Raw genomic sequence first — 22190 nt, forward strand, 5'->3', positions numbered from 1 at the left:
CTAAAATTTCTGTGATTTTAATGTAATGGTTTTCTTCAGCGTGCTTCTGTTTGATCTCCAGCAGAAAAGTAAATCCCAACTGGACTTCAATCCACGGGAGTCTGGAAAGGGTTCGCCATACTTGGCTTTAACCGTGAGGCTAGGGAGGAGCGGGGCGGGGGGAGGGGGGCAGGGCAGGGTGCTCCAAGTGCTGCCACTTCACTCTCAGTCCCCTGCACCCCACACACTCCTCATCTGCTAGGCTGCCGAGCTAAGAACTTTCTTCGGACAGCATGGCAGCAGCTTTTGGGAGGAGGGAAGGCTGCTGGTGAGGCTACGTTAACAAGGACCCCAGACTGCCCAGGTCTTGTTTCTGCATCCTGCACCTAATTGAGATCTGAGTCCCTCTATGTCGGAGAAGCTCCTGCCCTCAGGAGTTCACAGTGTGTCCTCGAGATGCTCTTCGTCATCCTCCCGTCACGTCTTTGAGGGGATTAGGTGGCCTCCACACTCATTCTTCTCGCATAATTAAAGCTGAAGCTCAGAGAGGAGTGGTTTGCCATCAGATATACACAGGGAAGGGGCTGAGTCAGGGCTGGCTGGATCCCTTGGCAGGTAGTGAGGGAAGCTATTGTGATTGAATCCAAGTAGCTCTTTTATCACATGGTGTTGGGTGGGAGAGACAGACATATAATGGTGTTAGTTCATTACATGTCTGTCTCCCACCTGATTGTGCATTCCTTAGAGGGAGAGCCTGTATCCCTAATGCCTAGAACATTACCTGGCATGGAGTGTGGTCTCCTCAGCTCTTTGTTGGATGGATGGATGATGGATGGATGGATGGGTCGTGCCCGAGTTCCTTTCACTTTTAGTAGCAACATTTCTCTTGCTGAGGATGGGGGAGGGGCCCCTGAGGGGCAAAGGAAGTTCTATTCAGTTGAACGCCTCCCTGCCTTGTTCCAGTGGTTTGTGGCCTCCCAGTGGATTGGAGATCTCTTTCAAGGAAGGGGCTTCCTGGGATAGCTTAGCGCCTTTCTGCTTTCACAAGGTCCCGTTCTTCCGAGTGCTGAGGCTTCTGGAATACTTTGGGTGGGATTGTACTTAGATTTGGCTGAGACTGATAGTGAGTCAAATTTAAAAGTATTAAGTCCCTACCGTGTGCCCATAATCATGTTTGATACTGTGTGTTTAATCTTTGTGTATCTACATAGAACCATGACACAGTCACTGCCCTGTGGGGCCCTCGGGATGAATAGGTTTCTCGGGGCTGGAGGCGCATAGTAGGTGTTCAGTAAATGCTTGTTCACGGACATCAAATCAGCAGAGTTAGCTTAATTTCCAAAGACTGAAGCTCAGGGAGCACTGGATGGATCATGGTCACCAAGACTCATGGAGAGAAATAAGGACCATGGTGCTCAAAATCCCTTTAGAGCTGTCTTAAGCCATCTAGTGAGTGCAGGGCCTCGCAGAGGGAATTCCTGCATTTGGTGGGGGGGAGAGGGGTGGATTACGAGACCACTATGGTCCCTCTCAGACGACAGACTGTTGCTGCAGATCTGTTCAGCCAGCACTGCCCACGAACCCAGCAGGACTGTCTCCCAGTGTAGGTGTTTGTCCTGTAGTGAATAATCTCAGGGAAAGGAAATGGTACCACACCAGTAAGTTCCTGTGATGAATTTCAGCATCTTGTGCTCCATCCTAAGTGCTTAGCTTCCCAGCCCCATGGAAGGAGGAACTAGCTGAAGGTGTGCATAGCAGCAACTGAAATTCTCACCCCCTGTCTGTGCCATGAGGAGAGGACGAAATTTAGAAACAAGATTCGGTTTCTTCACTGGGAATTCACTTCCTGCTTCTCTTACACTTTTTTCACTCGATGAGCAATTATAGGAAGACCTTTACTTTGGGGAGGCACTGTCTAATTAGCTTTGTTTGTTTGTTTGCTTTTTAACATTCCACCCCTCACCCTAGTAAGGTAAGTTGTGATCATTCGGCAGACAGGGGACACGGACTCAGAGGGAGATCAAGTCATTTTTCTCAAGAGCCCAGAACAGCTCAGAATTTAAACTCAGACACACGTACTGATGTTGAGGGAAAGGGGCCAGGCCAGCAGAGAACCTGGAAGTGATGTCATATTTCAGTTTGCATGGATCCAGAAGTCAGAATAAGAACCAGTGGGCTGGTGTTATAAGAAGGCAGATTTGGGGCAGGCTTAAGAAAGAAATGTCTAACAGAGTGGCTGAACAGTGAATTGAATGGCTTTAAAAAGAGCTCATTCCTTTATTCATGCCGTGAGTCTGTGGTCCCAGGTGCCAGTCATGGTACTGGATGCTTCGGGGACCCACACCACAGACAGCCCCCCCCCACCCAAATGTTCACGCTTAATAAAAAAAAGTTAACAAAATAACAACAAAGACAATTTCAGTTCCTCCTAAATGCGATGAAGGGGGAAAGGCAGGTTCTTTCTTTTTTTTTTTTTAAACAATCGAAGTTTATTAAGTGATGATACAGAAAAAGCTCTTGAGAGTGAGAGGGGAAAGGCAGGCTCTGCTCTGATAATGATTGCTGGGACAGGGAAGCCACTTCAGACCCAGCGAGTGGTTCTTCAAGACCAGCTGCTCTAGGGAAGTGACATTTGAACTCTGAAGGTTAAAAAGTAACCAGAATTCAAAACTCTCTAAAGAGTTCCAGGCAAAAGGGACCAACAAGTGCAAATATCTTGGAGCAGGGGTGGACTTGGTTTGTCTCAGGAACAGAAGGGTCCAAGGAAGCCAGAAGACAGTGAGGGGGAAAGCGGTATAAGAGGAAGTGAGGGAAACAGTTCCCTGAGTTCAGATTCTAGGAGTAGTGTCGCTGGCCATTAAGTACATCTCTTAGGGGCTGTGAACCTCCCCCTCCAGAAGGTTAGGACGAGGACGCAGGATGGATTTGGTGCAGTCTGAGAGCCTTTAGGGTAAAGCAGTTCATGCCTGACAATTTCTGTAGCATCATCCGTGTTTTCAAAGGTTATTCTAAATCATTCCTCTTCAACATGTCCATAGAGATAACAGGAGCTCTGGCTTCTCCCCGAGCCCTGGCAGGACCCAAACAAACTTATTTTGTTTTTGTAGGAAGGGGGAAAAGTGGGTCAGGCTGTTTTGGCATTTCAGGCATGGAGTCCTGGTTCTATTGCAGGCCTCGGTCTCCATGGAAATGAAAAATAGTGTTTGTCATGCCTGTTCCTGGATTGAATTCCAAACTCTGGGCTGAACAGAAGCTGCAGGAAAGCCAGGGAGCAGGGGAGTAGGATGGATGGAGGCTCCAGCCCTTGTGATGAGGGATCTCTTTTCTTTGGCTCGAGTAGCAAAGGCAAACAGCTTTTACCCAGTCCCAGGCGCTCTCTCCACCCATCACTTGCTGGACTGAGAACACTAGTAGAAGGGTAATTGAGGGTCTGCTTTTTCTCTGCCTGGCCAAAGACTTTCCATGGACCTTGCCCTTACATTAACTGGTCAATTAATAAATTAATCAACAACTGGAGTCCCTGCTAGGACTCCCCCCCCCCCCCCGCCCAACCAGTCATTCCTTCCAGGCTTAAGTAGATTTCTAGTGAGAATGTCTCTAGGTATTAAATGTTTTGCAAATGTTTTTGGATGGGCTCTGCCACCTTTCATTTCCCTTGTAAGCAAAAAATTTTTTTTAAACTTTCCATAGTTACTTGAACAAGATAGGGAAGGAGGAAGGGGTAAATGGAGCTTGTTGGCCATAGAAAGTGACCCGAATTATCTATACAATATCTACAGAGATGAGGACTCATGAGGGGCAGCGTGCAGAGAGAGGGCAAGGCCTGGGCCAGGGTGGACCCTGTGAGTCAGTGTGTGGATGACCAAGTGGGTAGTTAAGGAGTGTGGAGAATTGTCAGGCTTACCTTTGTGAGTTTTCTCTGCCAGTAGTCTGACCTGGCAACCGTCTAGTTCTACCTTGTTGGTTCCAAATTGCAGACCGAACCTGTTCGTGAACACCCTGTATCCTTCACCCAAAGGCCCAGCTTGGAAAGCCCCAGGGCATTTCAGCAAGTTACCCAAACAGAGGAGAGGGAACGAGATGTTCATCTCTGTCAAAATCTTGCTCTTGCAGCAGGTGAGGGAGGCCCCTTCTGTGTCGAGCTCCACCGTTGCGATTGTGTGAACTGTGTTAGGGCAGAAAGGCAGTGTCCTGGGAGCCCTGTCCTTTGCTGCCCTTTGCTGAAATGCAGCAGGCTGCTCTGTCCAGGCCAAAGCCTGGCGGGCTGGGACCAGGTGGAGACTCTGCCGTAGCCTAAGCTGGGAAGAGAACCTCTGTGCCCTTCAAAACAAAACAAAACGAAAACAACACCAACAAAAAAGCATCTGTGTCCTAGTCGCCGCCTGGCCTTGTTCTTCAACCAGGTAATCACAGTTTGCCACCAAAGGCACGGTTGGGTCCACAAAGGAAGGAACTGGACCCAATGGCAGAGTTGTCCCCAGGCTTAGAGTCCATGTCATAGGTCCACAAAGGGTGGGTTCCATACAGGATCAGGAGGAGCTCCTCTTATACGTTTCTCATCCTTTCAAATGTCCTCCTGTCCAATATCCTAAAAAGTGGGGGGCGGGGGGAAGGGGAGCCACTGAGATTCGTGCTGTTGAGCCCTCTGTGCTTGGGCGTCGGGATGTCCTGCTGCCTGTTAACCCCCTGGGGGACAGTCCTGTCCTCTCTCTGGACCTGTGCTTCCCATCCACCAGGGAGAGGGTTGGACAGAATGAGCCCTTCCCAGTCTTGCTCCAGTCATTCCTTGGGGACCCGAGACTGGGTTTATTGTCATGGGTAAGCGGGGGGCCAAGATCAGGAGCTCCAGGACTTTATAACAAGGAGTGAAGCAGGCTTGGGAAGATCTGTTTTTTCTAAGTGACTTGGTATTTTGCTCCCTAAGGAGAAGGATCCAAGGGGCATTTGGGGCTCTGCTGGGATTTGTGATTTGGGCCATATTCCCCCTCTCCAAAGCTCCTGTTGGGTCTGCCCTTCCCATTTACCATGCTGTGGTTTTATGAGGGTACGTGGTTAAGTGACAGGCCAGGAGTATAGAGAGGAACTGGAAAACAGCCAGCTTCAGGGAGTCCTAGTAAACTGAATTGGGAACCAGTTTAGGTGGATGGTCTTAACAGAGGCATTTGTAGGCCTCATGTAAATTCATGTCAGTGTTAGGCAATTACACCTGTGGGCTTTCTATCTCAGGCACTTGAGCATGTGCTATGGGAAAATTCAAAGTGGAGCTGGCTAATTCTCCTGGGTATTTGCAGTGCTGATAGAAGGAACCGAGGAGGATTACTGACGAAAGCTCAGAATTGGCATGGGGATGGGAGGCGCAGAGTTGGATCACGGAATGGTTGTCTGCTGGGAACTGGGGACCTCTAGAGATCAGAATCAGCTGTAACTCGATGCCCCTAAAGGCAGGGAGGGTGCCTGTCACATGGTTGTGGGTGTGGATTCTAATGATAATGGTCAGGCTCCCCATACCAAAAGAAGGTGACACTCTCCCATTGGGTGCTGAGTCGTGGCCTTCTTTACCTTGAGAACTACGTCTCCATGCCCGCTCCCCATCAGCTTTAGATTCTTCTCCATTGCCAGTTTCTATGGCAAACTCAACTCATTTTCTGTTGCAGCAAGTTCACCGACCTGGTACACTCTGAACAGCTGATTGACTCAAAGAGCCCTAAGCAGGTTTCTGTTGTTTGGGACAGATAACGTTACTTACCCCTCGATACTTAACAAGATTCGTCCTTGGGAGTCCTCTCAAATTTGAGAGTGCAACATCTACTGTGGTGCTTGTTTAGGATGCAGATTCCTGAGACCCTCCCTTGGAAATGATCATTTATTGAGCGGGGGAGGACTGGGATTCTGCACCCCAGGTAGATGTGGTCCCTGCGATGGGAAGTAATGCTTGCGAGCATTTGAAGCTTGTCCATATAATCCTCTGGGGAGAGCAGGCAAGGATATTTATCCCACATTTTACAGAAAGGAACAGAAGCCGCCTTAATAATAATACCAGCAGCGTCATCATATTTACTGAGCATTTATGATGTATCAGGCACTGTGCTAAATATCTTATGGATGTTATTTCATTTGATGTTCACAGTCCTATGATAAAATTTTGGTATCTCTCGTTTGTCCAAATGGGAAAATGAGACCCAGAGGCCAGTGTCACATGGCAAGTGGCAGAGCTGGGACTCAAACCGGAGCCCGCCGATACAACTCCACCGACTGGCGGCTAGTCCTGACGTATGGCCCAAGCAGGCCCTCAGCAAGCAAATGTTTCGTTTGAAACTGGCTTGGGAGATTTCTAATTAAATGCTCTATTAGTTTGGAGTGCCCTGGAATGTATCAGGCAGTCAAAAAAAAAATTTTTTTTTTTCACCAGTGGCCTGGCTTCGATGCTTCAATGCCAGCCGAACATTGGATCAGACAAGTCATTGCGGGGCTGGGCTTAGGGGACCAGATACAGTGAACATGAAGTGTCCAGGTGTGGGAGTCTGACTGGGAATGAGCCAGGCCGGTGGAACTTGCTAGCGAGTAGGAAAGGGACGGCTGTCATCCCAGCAGGTGGAGGCTTGGGTGCAGAGCGACAGGCCTGGACTTGCAATCTCGGTAGCAGGAATGATGATGCTGAAGGCACACAAGTGAACTTGAATGAGGAACACTGGAACCCCAGCTAACTATTCTGCTCTGCTCAGGGTTCTGAAAAATGTACGATGGCTGCTCAGGGAGCTGGCTTGCTGACAAAGGTTGCTGGTGCCCGCAGGACCCACGCCGGGTATAAGGACGGGAAAAGAAAGCATAGAATGAGGGCTCCCATGTCTCAGGTGAGGGTGCGAGATGCCACAGAGAGCCCAGAGAGCCTTTGTCCTCTTTCCATATGTCTGTTTCTCAAGGACTCCACCCAGACCTAAGCATTTAGGATTAAAATGCAGTATGACATGTTGTGGTTCGACTTAAGGAAGTGCTATTTGTTAGCAAGGTAACCAGGAGAGGAGTGAGAAAGTCCTTGTTGGAAGTCTTAAAAAAGGAGAGATGGGAAGTGAGTGGATGACCTCTGGGCCCCCCTGCAGTGAGTGGGTTGGAAGTGGCTGGTGGGGGTCTCAGTGGACCTGTTATTGGGGAGAGTTGACAATTACAGCAATCTTAGAAGTATCAGCTTTCGGGTGTTACGCCTCAGTGACACATAGTTTCTTGTAATGCTCTTGAGTATTGCGTGCTGTTTTAGGCCTTCACACCTTTGTTTATACTGGGTTTTTGTTTTGTTTTGTTTTGTTTTGTTTTGCCTGGGAACATTCTCTTCCCTCCTTCGACCATGCCCTTAACCTGGCTAACTCTAACAGATTATTTAGATCCCCGTTCCGAGTCTCAAGTGCCATATCCTCAAGGAAGCCTTTCTTGATCCCTCAAGTGTAGATAAGATTCCTTGACTCTTCCCTGTCTCGCCACTCGTGGCTTATGTTAAAAGGAGGAGAATGCGTGTCTGGCTCTTACCGATTATAATGTCCCAGGGACAAGGATCCTTTCTTACTCACCCTTACGGACTTGAATGCCTAGTGTGATGCCAGGTGCCCAGTAAGTGTTTCTGGAGCAGAAGATCCAGGTATGAAGGCATATCACTTTGGCCAGGCATTTATTAATTTCCCTATTTCTTAGGTTTCTTATATGGGAAGTGACAAGCTGAATGTATTCCAAATTCTGGAAGGGGGTCATAGTCCAGTAGCTCCTCCAATATCAGTCTTCCTTCCCTTTCTGTAGCAAATCTAAGGTCCTTTTTAGCTTTAAATTCCCACGATTTTGAAACCTAACGTAATACTGTAATTAATAATGGTGGCAGGATAGGATTAACGGCACACCACAGAGTTTGCTCCAAAGACACGATAGTGCAGGGTTAGGAGATACATGGGAATTAGTTTTATTTACTCAGCAGGACATCCAAAGCCTATAGGATAATGGGGTACCTTTTATTTATTTTTATTTTATTATTATTATTTTTAGAGAGAGCGTGAGTGGGGGTGGGGAAGGACAGAGGCAGAGGGAGAGGGAGAGAGAGAATCCTAAGCAAACTCCACATTCAGCACAGAGCCCGATGCAGGGCTTGATCTCACAACCCTGAGATGACGACCTGAGCTGAAATCAAGAATTAGACCCTTAACTGACTGAGCCACCGAGGCTCCCTGGATAATGGGGTACCTCTTAAAAGAGGATTAGCTATGTAGCAAATCTAATAGTGATTTTGCTGAGTTAGAACTACAGCTCCAAAGGTGTCTTCTTGTATAGTGGAGGATCAGAGCATGCGGATGGGGTTGGGGGGTAGTTGGGGTTTAGTCTTGAAGGGTAAATGTTGGAAGGGTTGGAGGGGGAAATGGTATTTTCAGAATGAGAGACACTGAAAAATGTGGAAGGGAGAGAACATGGCACAAGGATTTGTAATTAGTCCTGGGTGGCTGGGGAAGGGGGACCTCTGGGAGGAGTAGCCAAGGATGTAGCTTTCTGAGGTAGCTGGGAGTAAGATCATTGAGGAACTTCTGTGCCATAGTTTGGAGATCAGATTTTATTCTAAGGGGATGGGAAACCGTAGAGGGCTTTAACCAGGGGAGAGGTGGTCAAAATGGCAAAATCACTTCTTAGAAAGTTCCTTTTGTTAGCAAAGCAGATATTGGATTGAAAACTGGAGGCAAGAAGCTGATTCCTTCTTTCTTTCCATCCACCTACCCACCCCATCCATCCTTCTATCTATTCACCCAGCAAAGAAGTATTACTGAATGCTGGTTCTGAGAACAAGCTCTATCATCAGATAGGCCTGAATTTCAAACCCAGTCTTGCCACTTACCCTATCTGTGTGATTCTGGGTGAGTTACTGAATCTGTCAGTAATTCACTTTTATCACCTGAAAAATAGGACAAATAATCATGTCCATTAATACTTCATAGATTGGCTGGGGAATGAAATAGGATAGTGCGTCATAAATACTTGGCACCAGGCTAGGAACTCATAAACATTCAGAAACTTGTAGCTATTTTTGTTAACAGGTTGAAGGCACAGACTCGGGAGCTTTCATGATACTGGGGACTGCAAAAGCCATGAGGATTGTGAAAACTTTCACTAGAATGATACTCGATTCAGTGGACATCTACTGAGCGCAGAACTACTTACAGAGCATCACACTGGGCCTTGTGGGAGGTGCACAGATGGGTGCCGCCGCGAGTGTGCACCAGGCGGAATATGGTAAATGCTCTAGTCAGTTCAGTAGTGTGGAGACTTTGGAAAGCTTTTCGGAGAAGGTGGGGTTTGAGATGAGTCTTAAAGGCTGAAGAGGACTCCAGTAGGTAGATACGGGGCGGGGAAGGGCTCTTCACACACAAGTAGTGGTAGGTATGGAAGTCTGGAGGCAGCAGGAGGAGAGTGGGTATTAAGAAAACCAGGGTAAGGTATATAGGACTATACATGAGAACGCTCAAAGATTGTATAAGGAGAGAGAAAGTATTGGAATACAGGTAAGCGTCAAAATGATTTTCAGTCGAGAACTTCAAATTCCATTCTGAGGATTTGAGACTTTAATGTGAATGCTGGGGGTGGGGGGGGTGGGCAGAAAGATGCTATCAGGCTTGTATTTAGGATGATTGAATGCCAGAGGTGTGAATGAGCACAGGAGAGGAAAGGGAGATGAAAGAGACTGCTTAAAGACTATTTTGGGAGGGTCTCAGGAAGGGGCCCTGGGAGGACGGGGAAGAAGGATGGGTTAAAGAGCTTTCAGCAAATAGAATTGATGGGATCCAGCACCTCGCTTACTGTGGGGTGAAATGGAAGGCGTGGATTTGCAGCCTGAGAGACTGGGAATGATAATGCCGTGGAGAAGGGGCAAAAGCGGGAGGAGGTTCAGGACGAAGGACAGCAAGCTGGGCTTTCAGTCTGAGTGGCTTGTGAGACATGGGTTTGGAGTGAGTGTCCCCTCGGCAGCAGATTGCTGGGCTGAAGTGAGCAAGTGTGTTGAGAGCCGGAAGCAGGTAGGGGAGTGAGTCTTCTGCTGTAAGGCACAGTCGAAGCCCTGTGAAGCAGGAGATGGTGTGTGCAGTGAAGGACTCAGCTTTGGGGAAGGACCACACTTCGGGCGGAGTTAGCAAGAGAGAAGCCAGCGTCTGAGGCTGGAAGATGAATAGAAGAAAGAGGTGTGTGGCATCCGGGAGGGGAGGAGAGATCTTCAGGAACAGCTCAGATGATCAGTAGGCTTAAAAGCACAGGGACTAAAGGGACAGATGACAGTATAAGTTTATCGACTAACATTTTGACGGATGTATGGAAAGCCGAAATTGAGGTCTCCTTGGGTGGCATACATCTGGTCAGCTGATAGGGGGCCACTAGTTGGTGAGGGAATCTCAGGGACATTTTGATCATTGAGTGTGAGATTCATGTGGTTTGGGGCAGTTGGAGTGAGTTTCCTCAGGTTAGAATTTTGGGCTCACCCCTCACTGAATCCCTCCTCAACAGCCTGTTCTCAGTGGGGATGGAGAGTTTGGAGAAGGATAAAGGGATCTCCTTTCCATACCTGCAACCTGGAATCACCATGTGTCAAGATGTCCCTTATTGATGGGAAAGACTGGAGCCGAGCTGTGGGTGTGTTGCGTCTGAGTTGGGCACGTGCTAGGCGTCGTCCACACCCTGGTATATCTGTGGGCAAACGCGTTGAGGTTACGGGTAGAGTTCCTGGCTGTTCTTCTAGCAAAGCAATCCTAGAAGACAGTTTAATCCTTGGAGTACTTGGCCATGGGTTGAAATTGACCCAAGAGAGAGGCAGCTACCTCAGAAGGGTGAGCTCCTGAGTCTGCCCTTCCAAAGTTTCCAGAGGCTTCCCCCGGAGGCCGTGTCCCACCATCTCCTTGCTACCATTCCAAGGCTCTGTCTGCTTTTCCAGCTGAAGAAAAGGTACATAATTTCCTCTCTCCAGGGTTTGCATAGTGAATGAGTTGGGGGGTGGGGGGGATGGTCAGAGGATAAAGATGGTGGGGATGGGGTGAGAACTTGAAGAGCTGCTTTTTCTAAATCACAGGTACTGTTAGTATTTTAAGTGAGATCTAGACCTGCGATCTGTTTTAGGGTGAAGCAAAACATCGGGTCTTACCTTACGTGTCTCCACACATCCTCTGGTCACATTCCTCTCCCTTTTCTCTGGCCTTTGTTTCACATTCCTTCAAAAGTTTGAGCCCTCCCCCCACCCCATTCCCACACTTGCTTGTTTGGGCTCTGGGCTTCCTTCCTTCTCTGCTGAGGATCCCCAGGTGGAAGGTTCTGCTTGAAAGGTACATGGTTTTCATTGCAAATGGGTCCCATGGGACATCTGAGGTCACAGTTTGATCTTCATGCAAATGACCATGTTCCCCACCCTGCACGGCACTCCCTTAGGGAAGGCTGGGATGAAGGGGCCCTCACAGCCTTGGATCTGGGCTGTTCCTGAAGCCTGACCCTGCTCTCTGACAGTCACTGAGTGGGTAAGAGGGACCCTGGGCTTCTCATCTCCCCCCCACCCCTGCCCTTGTGCTTTCTTTGGGTTTGCAGTCTCATCCTTGCTTTCCTTCCCATTTCTCCTCTTTCCCACTTAACCTTGTCCTTGTCCTTGTCTTCTCTTGCTCCTTCCTCTCAGAGCAAAGCAAACACTTGTTAGAACTTCGCTGCATTCAGTTTTCCTCCCCTCTTCCTTCATCTTCTGTTCTTCTCTTCCATCAAGAGCTCAAGCTCAGTATCCAGCAGTAAATATTTATATAGCTTATAAGCCTTGGCGTCTGTGGGTTTGGTACCATGGGACGTATAAGATGCTCATTGGAAATGCAGTTGGGTGGTGGGGACTCTGGAAGGCGAGAACTTCTGCTGTGTTCATCTTCGCCCTGGGCCGGGGACGCGGAGAACAGCACAGCTTACAAGGAAATACTCCAGAGTGCGTGAGTTGCAAGTCAGAAGACTCAGGTTTTGTTTCTAATGCCTCTGCGATCAGAGGACACTTTAGCTCCTTTCTGCCGTGCATAGGGCTTCATTTTAAAAATAGGGATTATGGCCCTTGTCATTACTACCTCCGTGGAGGAATGTTTTAAGAACCTAGTGAAATAATATGCATGTGACTGCTTTGAAAAGTAGGATTATTCTTGACCATTTTTATGGGCACATTTCTGCAAAACAAAATGTCGAAACTGGATCGGCCGTGTTTGTGTGAGAGGAGCTCATAGTATTAGATGATCTCTGATACGTCTTTCAGCTCTTAAATTCTGTTTTCCCTAGACGGTTCTTGGCATGTAATAGGGGCTCTGGCAATATTTGGATGGATGGACAGACAGACGGTCGGACGGCTGGATGAATATCTAAATGTCTAATTGCCCTACTTACCCCTTCTAGTCCCATTTCCATTTCCCATTGACACCACCGCCCCCTCCTGGCCAGCAGCAGTATTACGGTGCCGTGAGTTGGTAGCCGGGCCCGTTTCTCCCCAGCCCCTAACCCGGGCTCCCCGAGCTGGCTCCTTGGGACCCGGCTTTGGCCTTCCATCCCTGACTGCTTGTCTTTCCTCCTCCTCCCTTCCCACCCCACTCCCTCTCTCCATCTGCCCCTGCAGCACTGCCAGTAACTCAAACCGCAGCACGCCGGCCTGCTCCCCCATCCTCCGGAAACGGTCTCGCTCGCCAACCCCGCAGAGCCCGGACGGAGACACCATGGTGGAGAAGGGCTCGGATCACTCCTCCGACAAGTCCCCGTCCACGCCGGAGCAGGGTGTGCAGCGCAGCTGCTCATCACAGTCTGGCCGGAGTGGCGGCAAAAATTCCAAGGTGAGCTGGACCCTGCCGGGGCCTCCACTTCCTCGTTAGCCGGCTTCAGGGAAGCCAGTGCTGGGGGGACGGCGGGGTAGAGAGCCCCTTCCTCCAGGGCCCTTGCGTCAGTGCGGCGAGGGTGGGACAGGCAGGGGAGCCCCTAGTTAAGTGTTACCTTCTCGGCTAAGCCCTCAGAAGGCCCCCGGGGAACTCGTTGTGTGATTCCACAGTGACTGTTTTCTCTCTTTGGGCTTGGGAGCCTCCTAGACCTTGAGATTTGAAAAAAGGGTGCTCTGGGGACCAGGGGGGCTCATCTGTCTAGCCCTGCTTCCTTTTTCAAATTTGGGGTAGAAGGGAACATTATTTGGGACAAATACAGGGCCCAGGAGAGAGTCCTCAGGAAGAGAGGTGTTTTTAACCTCCACCCTGGCTCTATCTCTCTGCCTTATCTTTGGTAATACCCCACTTGGTACTCATTTGGCCAGGAGGGCGGTGACTGGGCCTCTGGGTCGCTCCCAGGGTGCTGCCTGCCGCCTGAGGACCTGGGCCTTTGCCTGAGGAGGGGCATAACAGAAGCCCCAGGGGGGCCTGGGCTACGGATGGGTCCCCAGAGATCTTCTTCTCCCCTCCTCAGTCCTTTGGGAAGCAGGAGATATTCTTTGCCTAGATGCTCCTTCAAAAAGCTTCTCTTTACTGCTGACTCCTAGGCCCTAGGGAGGGGAAGGGGCCCCTGGGAGGCACGGGAGCTGGCTTCCCACCTGATTTGTCTTTTGATTTCTTGTTCTTCCTCTTCTTCCCCACCATTTCCCAAATACCTCCTTTGCATGCATGGTCTTAGTCTCACAAGCGCCTCTCAAAAGTAAGCCATCTTTTGTCTCTGTCTTTGGTCTCCCCTCCGGTGTTGAATTGTCTGTAGTGCTCCGCACCCCTCCCTCCGCCCCCGCCCACTCTGGCCCATGTCTCGCTTGGTCCCTTTCCCAGAAGGGCCAGCCCCACAGCCCCCTGGCAGGCCGGCTTGAAGTCACTGAGGGACCGTTCCTATTGCACCCAAAGTCGGAGAACAGACCCATCCCCCGTCCTCCCCTGTCTCTGCCTGCTCCCCAAACACTGCCTTGGGCTGGGAATCTCTTCCCTCCTTACATGGAGCCATCTAGAAGCAGAGTCCTGCCAGGGCTTACTTTCGTTGCTTTGGGGAAAGGAGGCCCCATCGAGTGGGGCTTCAGGTCCTGATAGCTCCTTGTACCTGCTTTAATGGGTGAGTCCTGATTCCCGGGACAAGATGACTGAGGGTCACAAATACCCGTAGGTGAGTTCCCTGGTGCGGTAGAGTGACCTCAGGAGCTCCACCTGGCACCCTCCTTCCCTCTGCCTGCCCACTGACAACTGCTCAGCCTGAGCACCCCTTACTGCTTCCACCCACTGCCCAGCCCGGGGGCCCGTGGTGTTCTCCGGACCCTGAATTGTGATCAGAGTGGAACTCTTCTCCCAGAAGGGCACCGTGCTAGCATCTAGCGGTTGGTGGTCATGGATGGTGGCCCCTCCCGGGCCCCGCAGCAACGCGACCAGGTCAGGGAGGCAGTGCCAGAGTCCGCCCCCCGCCCCCCGAGATTTCAGAGGTCCGAGCAGAACTTGGAGGGAGTACAGTGTGAGCAATAGGTATTTTAGAACAGCAGGGCTCAGGAAATAATCCCCACGGGGGAAAGGAGGTGGGATGTCGCCAGGAGAAGAAAAAGCAGAGGAATGCCTTAATAATAGTCTTGAGCCTCTGTAAGTGTTTTGGGGAGGAGGAGGAGGGCGAACAGCTGTTCTCTTTCCTGAGGGAAGAACAAGCGACTTCAGGGCTAATCCTGGAGTCTGTGACCTTCAGGCTAAAAGCTGCCTCTGAGGACTTGAAGCGGTGGCTGCTCGCTGTGGGGAGGGGAAGAGGAGCTCTACTGGGCGTGAGCGAGGAGTTCTCTGTGGGGCCAGCGCCCCATGCCAGCCCTCGCCCCTCTGGCTGGGGGGAGCACGCGTGTTGCCTGACACACGCATCGGGTTGCTCCATCTCTCTGGCTCTGCCCACGGACTTTGCACACTTTTCCATCCAAAGGTGAAGCTGCAGGCTTCTTACCCTCTTACCCCACGCCTAGCAAGGCACTCAGTGGGCACGCAGACCTTACTGATGGCCCTCAGTCCCCACCTACGGGGAGCCGGTGCCTCTTCAGTCAGGTGCTGGGTGGAGGTGAGCACTCGCTAATGAGAATTTTTAAACATCTCCTGCTGAATTGCGGGTGTTCTTTGGGAAACGAGCGAGCGTGAAGCCCAGGCTCTTGCCCCCAAGCAGCGTCAAATCTAGGAAGGGAGTGAAGGCGCACGCCTAGATTGTCCACAAACCGAACCTGACTGTTGGAAGCGCATGTGTAGCGGGGGCTGTTACAGGTCGGAGGCCGGGGAACTCCTTTCTGAGTGGGGTGGCAGGGGCGTGTGTCAGGGAGCTGGTCCACGGAGCCAGGCTGGGGCCCTGAGAGGCAAAATAAGGCATAAAGAAGGGACCATGAGCTGAGCGTGAATTCAGAGTTAGCCGTGGTCCCCCTTTCATAAGGAGTTGATGGGGGAGGGAAGAGAGGAGGGAGGAGGGGCTGGGTTTTATTTTCCCTTTGAAGAGCTCAGGGGAGGCAGACACAGAGTCCGGGACTCCCCTGGTTTGGAGAGCTGCAGGGGAGAGGCGGGGATACCCCCTCCCTGGTGGACTCTGGTCTCAGGTTGACGAAACACATCCACGTTGAGGGATCTGGTAGCCAGAGCTGTGGTCTCTTCCCAGCCACGCCACCTCCCTCCCTGCCTCCCGTCCACCTCACAGGGGAGGACACCTGTGTTTTCCAGGCAAGCTGGAGAGGGCTTCCCCTTCTCCCTGGAGCCAGGCGTCCTGCAGCGTCTGCCTTCCCTCCCCGGGGCCTCCGTTTCCTCGTGTTAATCTACAGGGCTCAGGCTAGGGGATCCTAGCCCCACACCTGTGAATCTGTAACTAGACCGCTGAGGCTGACCCTTCCTGGGTGCAGCCCTGCCCAGAGCAGCGAGCTGGAAGACGTCGAGGCTTCTTTCCTCTTCCCTAGACCCCTTGAGTTTGTGCCACCACCCAGCTTCTGCTCTGTAGTGCTGCTAGAGGCCACTAGGGGGAGCCAGTGGCCGCTGCCTGCTCCCAGGAGCTCCTGCTCAAGGGCCACCCCTGCGGGGGTTCCCCTTCGCCCCCGTAGCCCAGGTGAATCCTGGGCTGGGTGGGCTATGTCATCCCGGCTCACTGGCTTTGCTGCTCCTTTCCCCTTGACCTTTTCCTTGTCTTTCAATCTTAATTTTTATGGTTTTCTTTCCAGTATGACAGACTTAACCTGATCAAAGTAAGAAGTCTCTCTTATTTCCTACTTCCTCTAAGTAGAGCTCCTCTCTCCCCCTCCTCTGGACCCCCAGCCCCCATCCTCCCAACTCCAGGAGCCTTTGCACTGGGAAGATGTTTTTAGGGAAGGTGGGTCTGTCTCCAGGGGCCTTGTGTTCCTTTAGTGCTTGTTCTTGAGACCCCTTCTAGGAGGTAATAGAAATGTGCTCCACTCAGCTCCCTGTCCTCAGCAGCTCTGTCTTTGAGTCCTTTTCCTGACTCCCTCCTCCCCTTTTTAGCCAAATCCATTCGTAACCTTTTGGAAAAGGCTTCACCCCCACCGCCTAGTTCTGTTTTCCCCATGCTTCTGGCCCTCTCTGCAAAGGAGGGGCATTTCAGGGAACCTGCAAGGGCAGACAGCCTAACTCGTGCCTCTGCTCTCCCTGCACTGAGGTCTGTAAGCCCCACCTGGTTTCCCTGCCTCCATGAGCTGGGGACTCAGCCCTGGGAGAGTGAAACTACGAGGGTGAAATTTGCCTCCAGGAGGCTGGTCAGAGTTCAGAGACCCATACCCACAGTGGGTATTCTCAGGAGCTACTGTGGATCAGGATGGGGGGGACATTTTCCCCAGGGGTACCCCCAGTGGTGGCCGATAAGAAGCTGCCTAGAGATTGCTGCTTGGGGTAGAGTCTCATGCTGAGGGAGAAGACAGAAGTCCTCGCTCTTGATGGTACATTTCACATTTCAGTACTTGGGAACACAAATTCTTATCCCCTCCCTTTACAAAAGAGCAAATATCACACACAGAGGTGTCACACAGAGATGGGACACAGGTTCCGTGGCCGAGGCTCTTTGTCACTCTGAAGCCCTTTGTTCTGAACAGATTCAGAAGGGACACATATCTGTGTGGCAGTACAGGAAGAAAGAAAATCTACCTCTTCTGTGTACCTTAGGCAGGAGCGAGAATACTGCATAGGAGTAATCATAAAGGATCTTGGGTCCCCATACCCAGCCCGGGTTCGTTCCTGTTGCCCCCTTCCCTCCTAGGGTCTTCCGTGAAGGCCAGGACAGTGGGGTAAGGAGCTGGGGGCGGGGGGTAGGCAGGCGACAGAGCGTTTTCTCAGCTATGAAACAGGTGTCCGAGGGCCTGGCTTTGGGTTGATAAAATGCTGGGAGCTGGGCAGCCGTCGAGGCTGACAGCGCCTAGGGGGTTCCTCCGCACTGCTGGGAGATGGGGTTCAGGGAATGTCTGCACAGCCTCACGCCCTGTGACCTCAGAAGCAGGCCCCAGGAGCGAAGACCTCCCGAGGTGCAGATCAGGTCAGACGCAGCCTCTGCCCCATCCGCTCTCCCCTGGGTCCGGGCGGCCTTTGCCAAATGTTTGCAGGCTAATTTTCGGATCCAGGTGCAGGATTCCCATGTGACAGTAGCTCCTCAACAGTGAAATAGTTGGTTTTAAGTATTCAGATGGGGCCCCTTTACCTGCTGAGACCTCTGGATCAGAGGAGAAGGTCAGGTCGTGATTCGAGTATGTGGCTTGCAGATGGGCCATAGTGACAGCCTTTGTTGGGAAATGACTGTGAGAGCAGCTAGAGAGTTAGAACTTCTGATGGAGTGGGAGAGCGGGCGAAGGGGGAGATCGCATGACCACGCTATTGTCGCCCGCCCTCCACCCCCGCCAGACACGCTCCCAGTGGACATTCTGAGACTGTGACCTTTCTTTCCCTTATGAGTCAGGGCTTCTTAGACGAGGCGGGGGGATAAAGGTTGCCAGTTGGCCCAGAATCCTCACCTCTGTGTATAGTTGTTGACATGCAGGCAGTTTCCCCTATATAGTGATCCTTTGCTGCAGTTATACCTTTGGCAAGCTTCTTAAAACCGAAAATACCCCATCTCCAATCTAAAACTGTTGGATCAGCACCTCAAGGGATGGGGCCCAGACAACTGTGTGTGTGTGTGTGTGTGTGTGTGTGTGTGTGTGTGTGCGCGCATACGCGCACACATGCGTGTTCCTGTCTGCCTGTCTGTCTTTCAAGTGGGGTGTGCATAAAGGACTCCTGGCCATAGAGGTTGGAGGTAGACAAAGCACAATTTCGGCCATCCCTCTCAGTTGCCATGAAAACGAGTCACCTTTGCCCAGGGCCAGGAATGGAGAGCACCTGAATTCTGGAGCTGGCACGGAGTCTTGATTTTGTTGGTAACAGAATTATAGCACCACGAAGCTGGGAGGCACCATTAGCAATGATGTGTTTCAACCTTCCTCCCAGGGCAGAACCCCCAGTACTCCCCTACCTTTATCACCTCAGTCATCAGCCAGTGGTTGAGCAGGAGGAGAAACGGACTCCTCTGCTCCCCGAGAACATAGTTGGAGGAGGTGTCCAGGCAGCTCCTTTTCTTCCTTTACCCCAAGGGTCCCCTCTTGCCTTCTGCAGAGGGGCTGACTTGGGGCAGAAGGCTGGGTTGGTCTCTATCTGCACTTTGCTTCTGGTCAGGGCCCATCTGGGGACTGGGTCTTGGATGCCTGCAGCGCATCCTTTCCCCCCATCAGAACCTCGTGATGGGGCTCCGACTCCCTTCCAGCTGAGCTCTTGGCTGGTGCTGCTGCTGCCTGCCGTCCCGACCTTGGTGAGGCTTCCAGCATGGACCTGCCCTGGGCCTCCTTTCTGGAGCTGTCTTGAGAAAGGAGGACCCCTCTTGAGCAGCCACATGGGAAGCATTCAGCTGCATTGGGTTTCCTCCTCCCTGCCCGTCCTCTGCTGTCTGTGTAACCTTCCCTCAGGAGCCGGGCATACCCCGGCCATTCCCACCATCTCTTCCCTGACTAATGGTACCTTCTCTTATTTTGTCCTTTCAGAAAAGCCAGAGTTGGTATAATGTAAGTATCCCTGTTTCTCTTCTTGTTGGGTACACGGGAAGCGGGTGGGGGATGGGAATGGTCGGGGAATGGAGAGGCACCGAGTGCAGTTCGGCTGCCCCATGGGCTTGAGCCAGTTGAGGGGCCCCTGGCCAGCCCCCGCCCTCAAACTCACTGGTTATCCTCTGCAGCAGGACAGGACTGCTGGTGAAGGAGGAGTTGATTCAGGGAGACCAAGGAGGGCCGGCCCTCCTTATCCTCCCCTAGACTCCTGGACAGGGCTCCTCCAGCCCCAGTGAAGGGGACTGGCTGGGGGAGGCATCCAAAGACCAGACGGAATTCTGGGACTGGGTCAGCCCCGGGGCCTGAACTTAGGACCAAAGTTTCCTTCCTTTAGCTGACACATTTTGGGGGCAATGCACCCAGAAGACTTTTCCCCGTTAGTAGAGAGGCCGTCCCATGTAATGGAATTTGACTTCTGCCCCAAGACCCACCTGCACTGCCCTAAGGGACGTGTGCCTTCTAGAAGACATCCACTACTCTTGGGTCTGTGGTGAAGGTGTAGCCTGGGGTCGTCCGTGGTGGTGGCTCAGCCAGCCGCTTCATAGCCAGAAATTGTGTTGTGGACTAAGCAGTCCCATCCAAGACCACAACCCCCATCACACAGACTGGGCTGCAGCGTTTTGAACTTTTCCCCTGGAGGGCAGCTGACCGAAGTCTCAGCCAGCCCCCGCCACATTGTACTCTGCCCTCTGGGACTGCACCGCGGAGGGCCTGGCCTCAGGTCCCCGTCGTTCTGCCCCGAGCCTGCTTTTCCCCACACTTGCGTCTGCTTGATCATGCAGGTACCACCCCTCCGCCTCCCCTGGCACTGGGCTGTACTCCAGCAGGTTTCGTGGGCATGCGGAAAGTGGGGGAGAAGGTGGCTGTGAGCGACAGAGGCTGTGGACACTGGGGTGGGGCGGGGAGGCTTGCATTTAATGTAGGGACTTGGGTCCGAATCGTGTGTTCGTGCGGGGTGAGGTAGAGGGATATTTTCTTTCGCACGCGGCTCAGGGATGCCCCAAAGCCAAGCACATGCCAGTCAGCCCCGGGGCTTCTGACCTCTTGCTGCTCAGCGGGCCTGCCTCTCCCTGGGGAGCTCTGCCCACCTAGCCTGGTACACACGAGGGGGGGTTGGAGGGCCGTGCTGACGGAGACGAACTGTGGGCTGAGGTGGCCTGGGTCGGGGAGAAGCCAGATGACACCCCCTCATTCCCCAGCCCTTCCCCTTGGACCCACCGTGGTCTTCAGCCCCCGCGCTGCTTAGAGCTCACATCCTGGAGGCGACAGAAGCTGCTTCTGTGAGGGAGGAGAGTGGGGGCTGCTTTCCTGGGAGCCATGTGGGGCCTCCAGCATCCCTCGCCTGACAAAACCTCCACCGCTCTCAGCGGTATTGCAAAATGAGTGCCCCCAGAGGGAACAGGAAACAGGTGGCTGCAGACATGTCAGACCATTGAAACATCCAAATTTGGACATCCAAATCCCTCCCCCCCCCCCCCCCCCCCAGCCTCTCTTCTCTTGCTCGCTCTCTTTCAATCAGGAATCAGGCTCTTCTGTTCCAGCTCAATTCCCCTTATTTGACTCCTTTCCTACCCTTTCGTCTCTGGTTCCTCCTCCTCTCCTTTCTCTGATTTCCATTCTCTGGCTGGCTCTCCCTCTCTGCCACCAGCCAGCAGGTTCTCCTTCCCCTCCCTGGCTTCCCCATTCCGTCACCTCAGGGCCTCTCTCCGCCCCGCACATCACAGAGTGAGGGATAGCAATGGATGCCAGCCAACTCAGGGGTCCCAGCAACAGATAAGATGGCAGAGGAGCTGGGAGTGACCGGAGCCCCGCTTCCTGCCCGATGCCCTGCAGCTGGAGACCTGGAGACCCTCCCTGACTGCACATCGCCTTCTATAATGGGCCTCCACGTAGTCAGCTCCCAGGCCTTCCTGGGACTCACAGATGGTCAGTGTCTCCTCCAGCCTCCTACCCCCGCAGCCCGAATGAATTGCAAAAATGTGACGGACTCTCCACTCGGCACAAATCATTAACTCACAGAGGCCTAGTGCACAAGGGACTCTGCTGAGCAGTGTTTCGCGCGCCCCCCTCCCGGGACGCATGCTCTCGCTCTGGAGCCAGACACCAGGGGGCCCATCCAGAAATGTCTTCTTGTGGCTCCCTTTTCCTCGGCTTTGTTTCCGCATTGCCAGGCAGATGTGGCTCCTTGTCTGCCTTCCATCTGCCCGGGTCCTGCTCCGCTTCCTCTGTGGAGGCCTGACACAGGCAGGGACAAGTTGCAGAATGGAGTGATGTGGAGGAGGGATAGGGAAAAGGTAGGGAGACCTGGGAGGCCAGAGGTGACAGGGGATCTCCAGCCGGCCTGAGCTGTAGGTGTCAGGGGCTGGGTCTAGTTTCTCTTTGCACTTTGTCTTCATGTGTTTTCACATCGGGAGGGAAATCAGCAGCTGGTGTAGCGGGTAGAGCCCTAGAAAGGCTGGCTTCAGGTAACCCCTGCCTCGTCCTCCCGTGAAAACCCTGCTCTCCTCCTGAGGCCGAGACGAAGCCCTGGCTCTGGGCTTGCCGGCTTCTGGTTGTCTGGAGGAAGCAAGGGGCTGCCTGTTCCACACAGCAAGCGTCACCCCCATCTCTGCCCATTCGGATGGTCCATGCGGGCTTATCCATGGCACGGGCCTGAGCGTGGCCCTTCCCCTAGGCACCATTGACCTGCCCCGGTCAGGAAGCTACCACCTGGGTGTTTCCCCAGAGCCACGTGAATCGATGCCCATGGGCGTGGGGTGCCCCCATGCGCCCAGCGCTGTACCCCTCAGTGGCTGGACACCGCCCTGCTGTGCATCATATATGTGTCTGTGTTCTTGCGTGCAGAGGCCCCATCGGGAAACTTCCGTCCAAACCCCCCACCTGGCTCGCCAGCACTGCCCGCCAATAATACATCCATGGTTTTCCAGAAGGACGTACCTTTCCTCTGTGTTGCCCTGTCTCCCCTCCTCAGTGCTGCTGAAGGCCCTCTTTGACACTCGGGGTAGTCCTCCAGCTGGGCTGGAACATCCTCATGTGGATGGGCAAAGGCTTTGTCATCCCAGCTCTAGGGACGGTCACACAGGCCCTGGTCAGGTTCCAGCCCGGGCATCCTCACGGAGCTGCTGACTAC

The 22190-nt window shown here is 52.5% G+C and overlaps 1 protein-coding gene across 9 annotated transcripts in view; it reads left to right on the forward strand.

The window, feature by feature from the left end:
- The window catches only part of GRAMD1B (GRAM domain containing 1B), a 166232-nt gene that overhangs the window by 108116 nt on the left and 35926 nt on the right, over window positions 1-22190 (forward strand). For all 9 annotated transcript variants that reach the window (XM_032427960.1, XM_032427962.1, XM_032427961.1 and 6 more), the window contains 2 exons: window positions 12602-12812; window positions 18998-19018. In XM_032427960.1, coding sequence (XP_032283851.1) covers window positions 12602-12812; window positions 18998-19018 — 232 coding nt within the window. The remainder of the gene's footprint in view (window positions 1-12601; window positions 12813-18997; window positions 19019-22190) is intronic.

Source organism: Phoca vitulina, unplaced genomic scaffold (assembly GCF_004348235.1).
Source record: "Phoca vitulina isolate PV1807 unplaced genomic scaffold, GSC_HSeal_1.0 scaffold38, whole genome shotgun sequence".
Classification (NCBI taxonomy): Eukaryota; Metazoa; Chordata; class Mammalia; order Carnivora; family Phocidae; genus Phoca; species Phoca vitulina.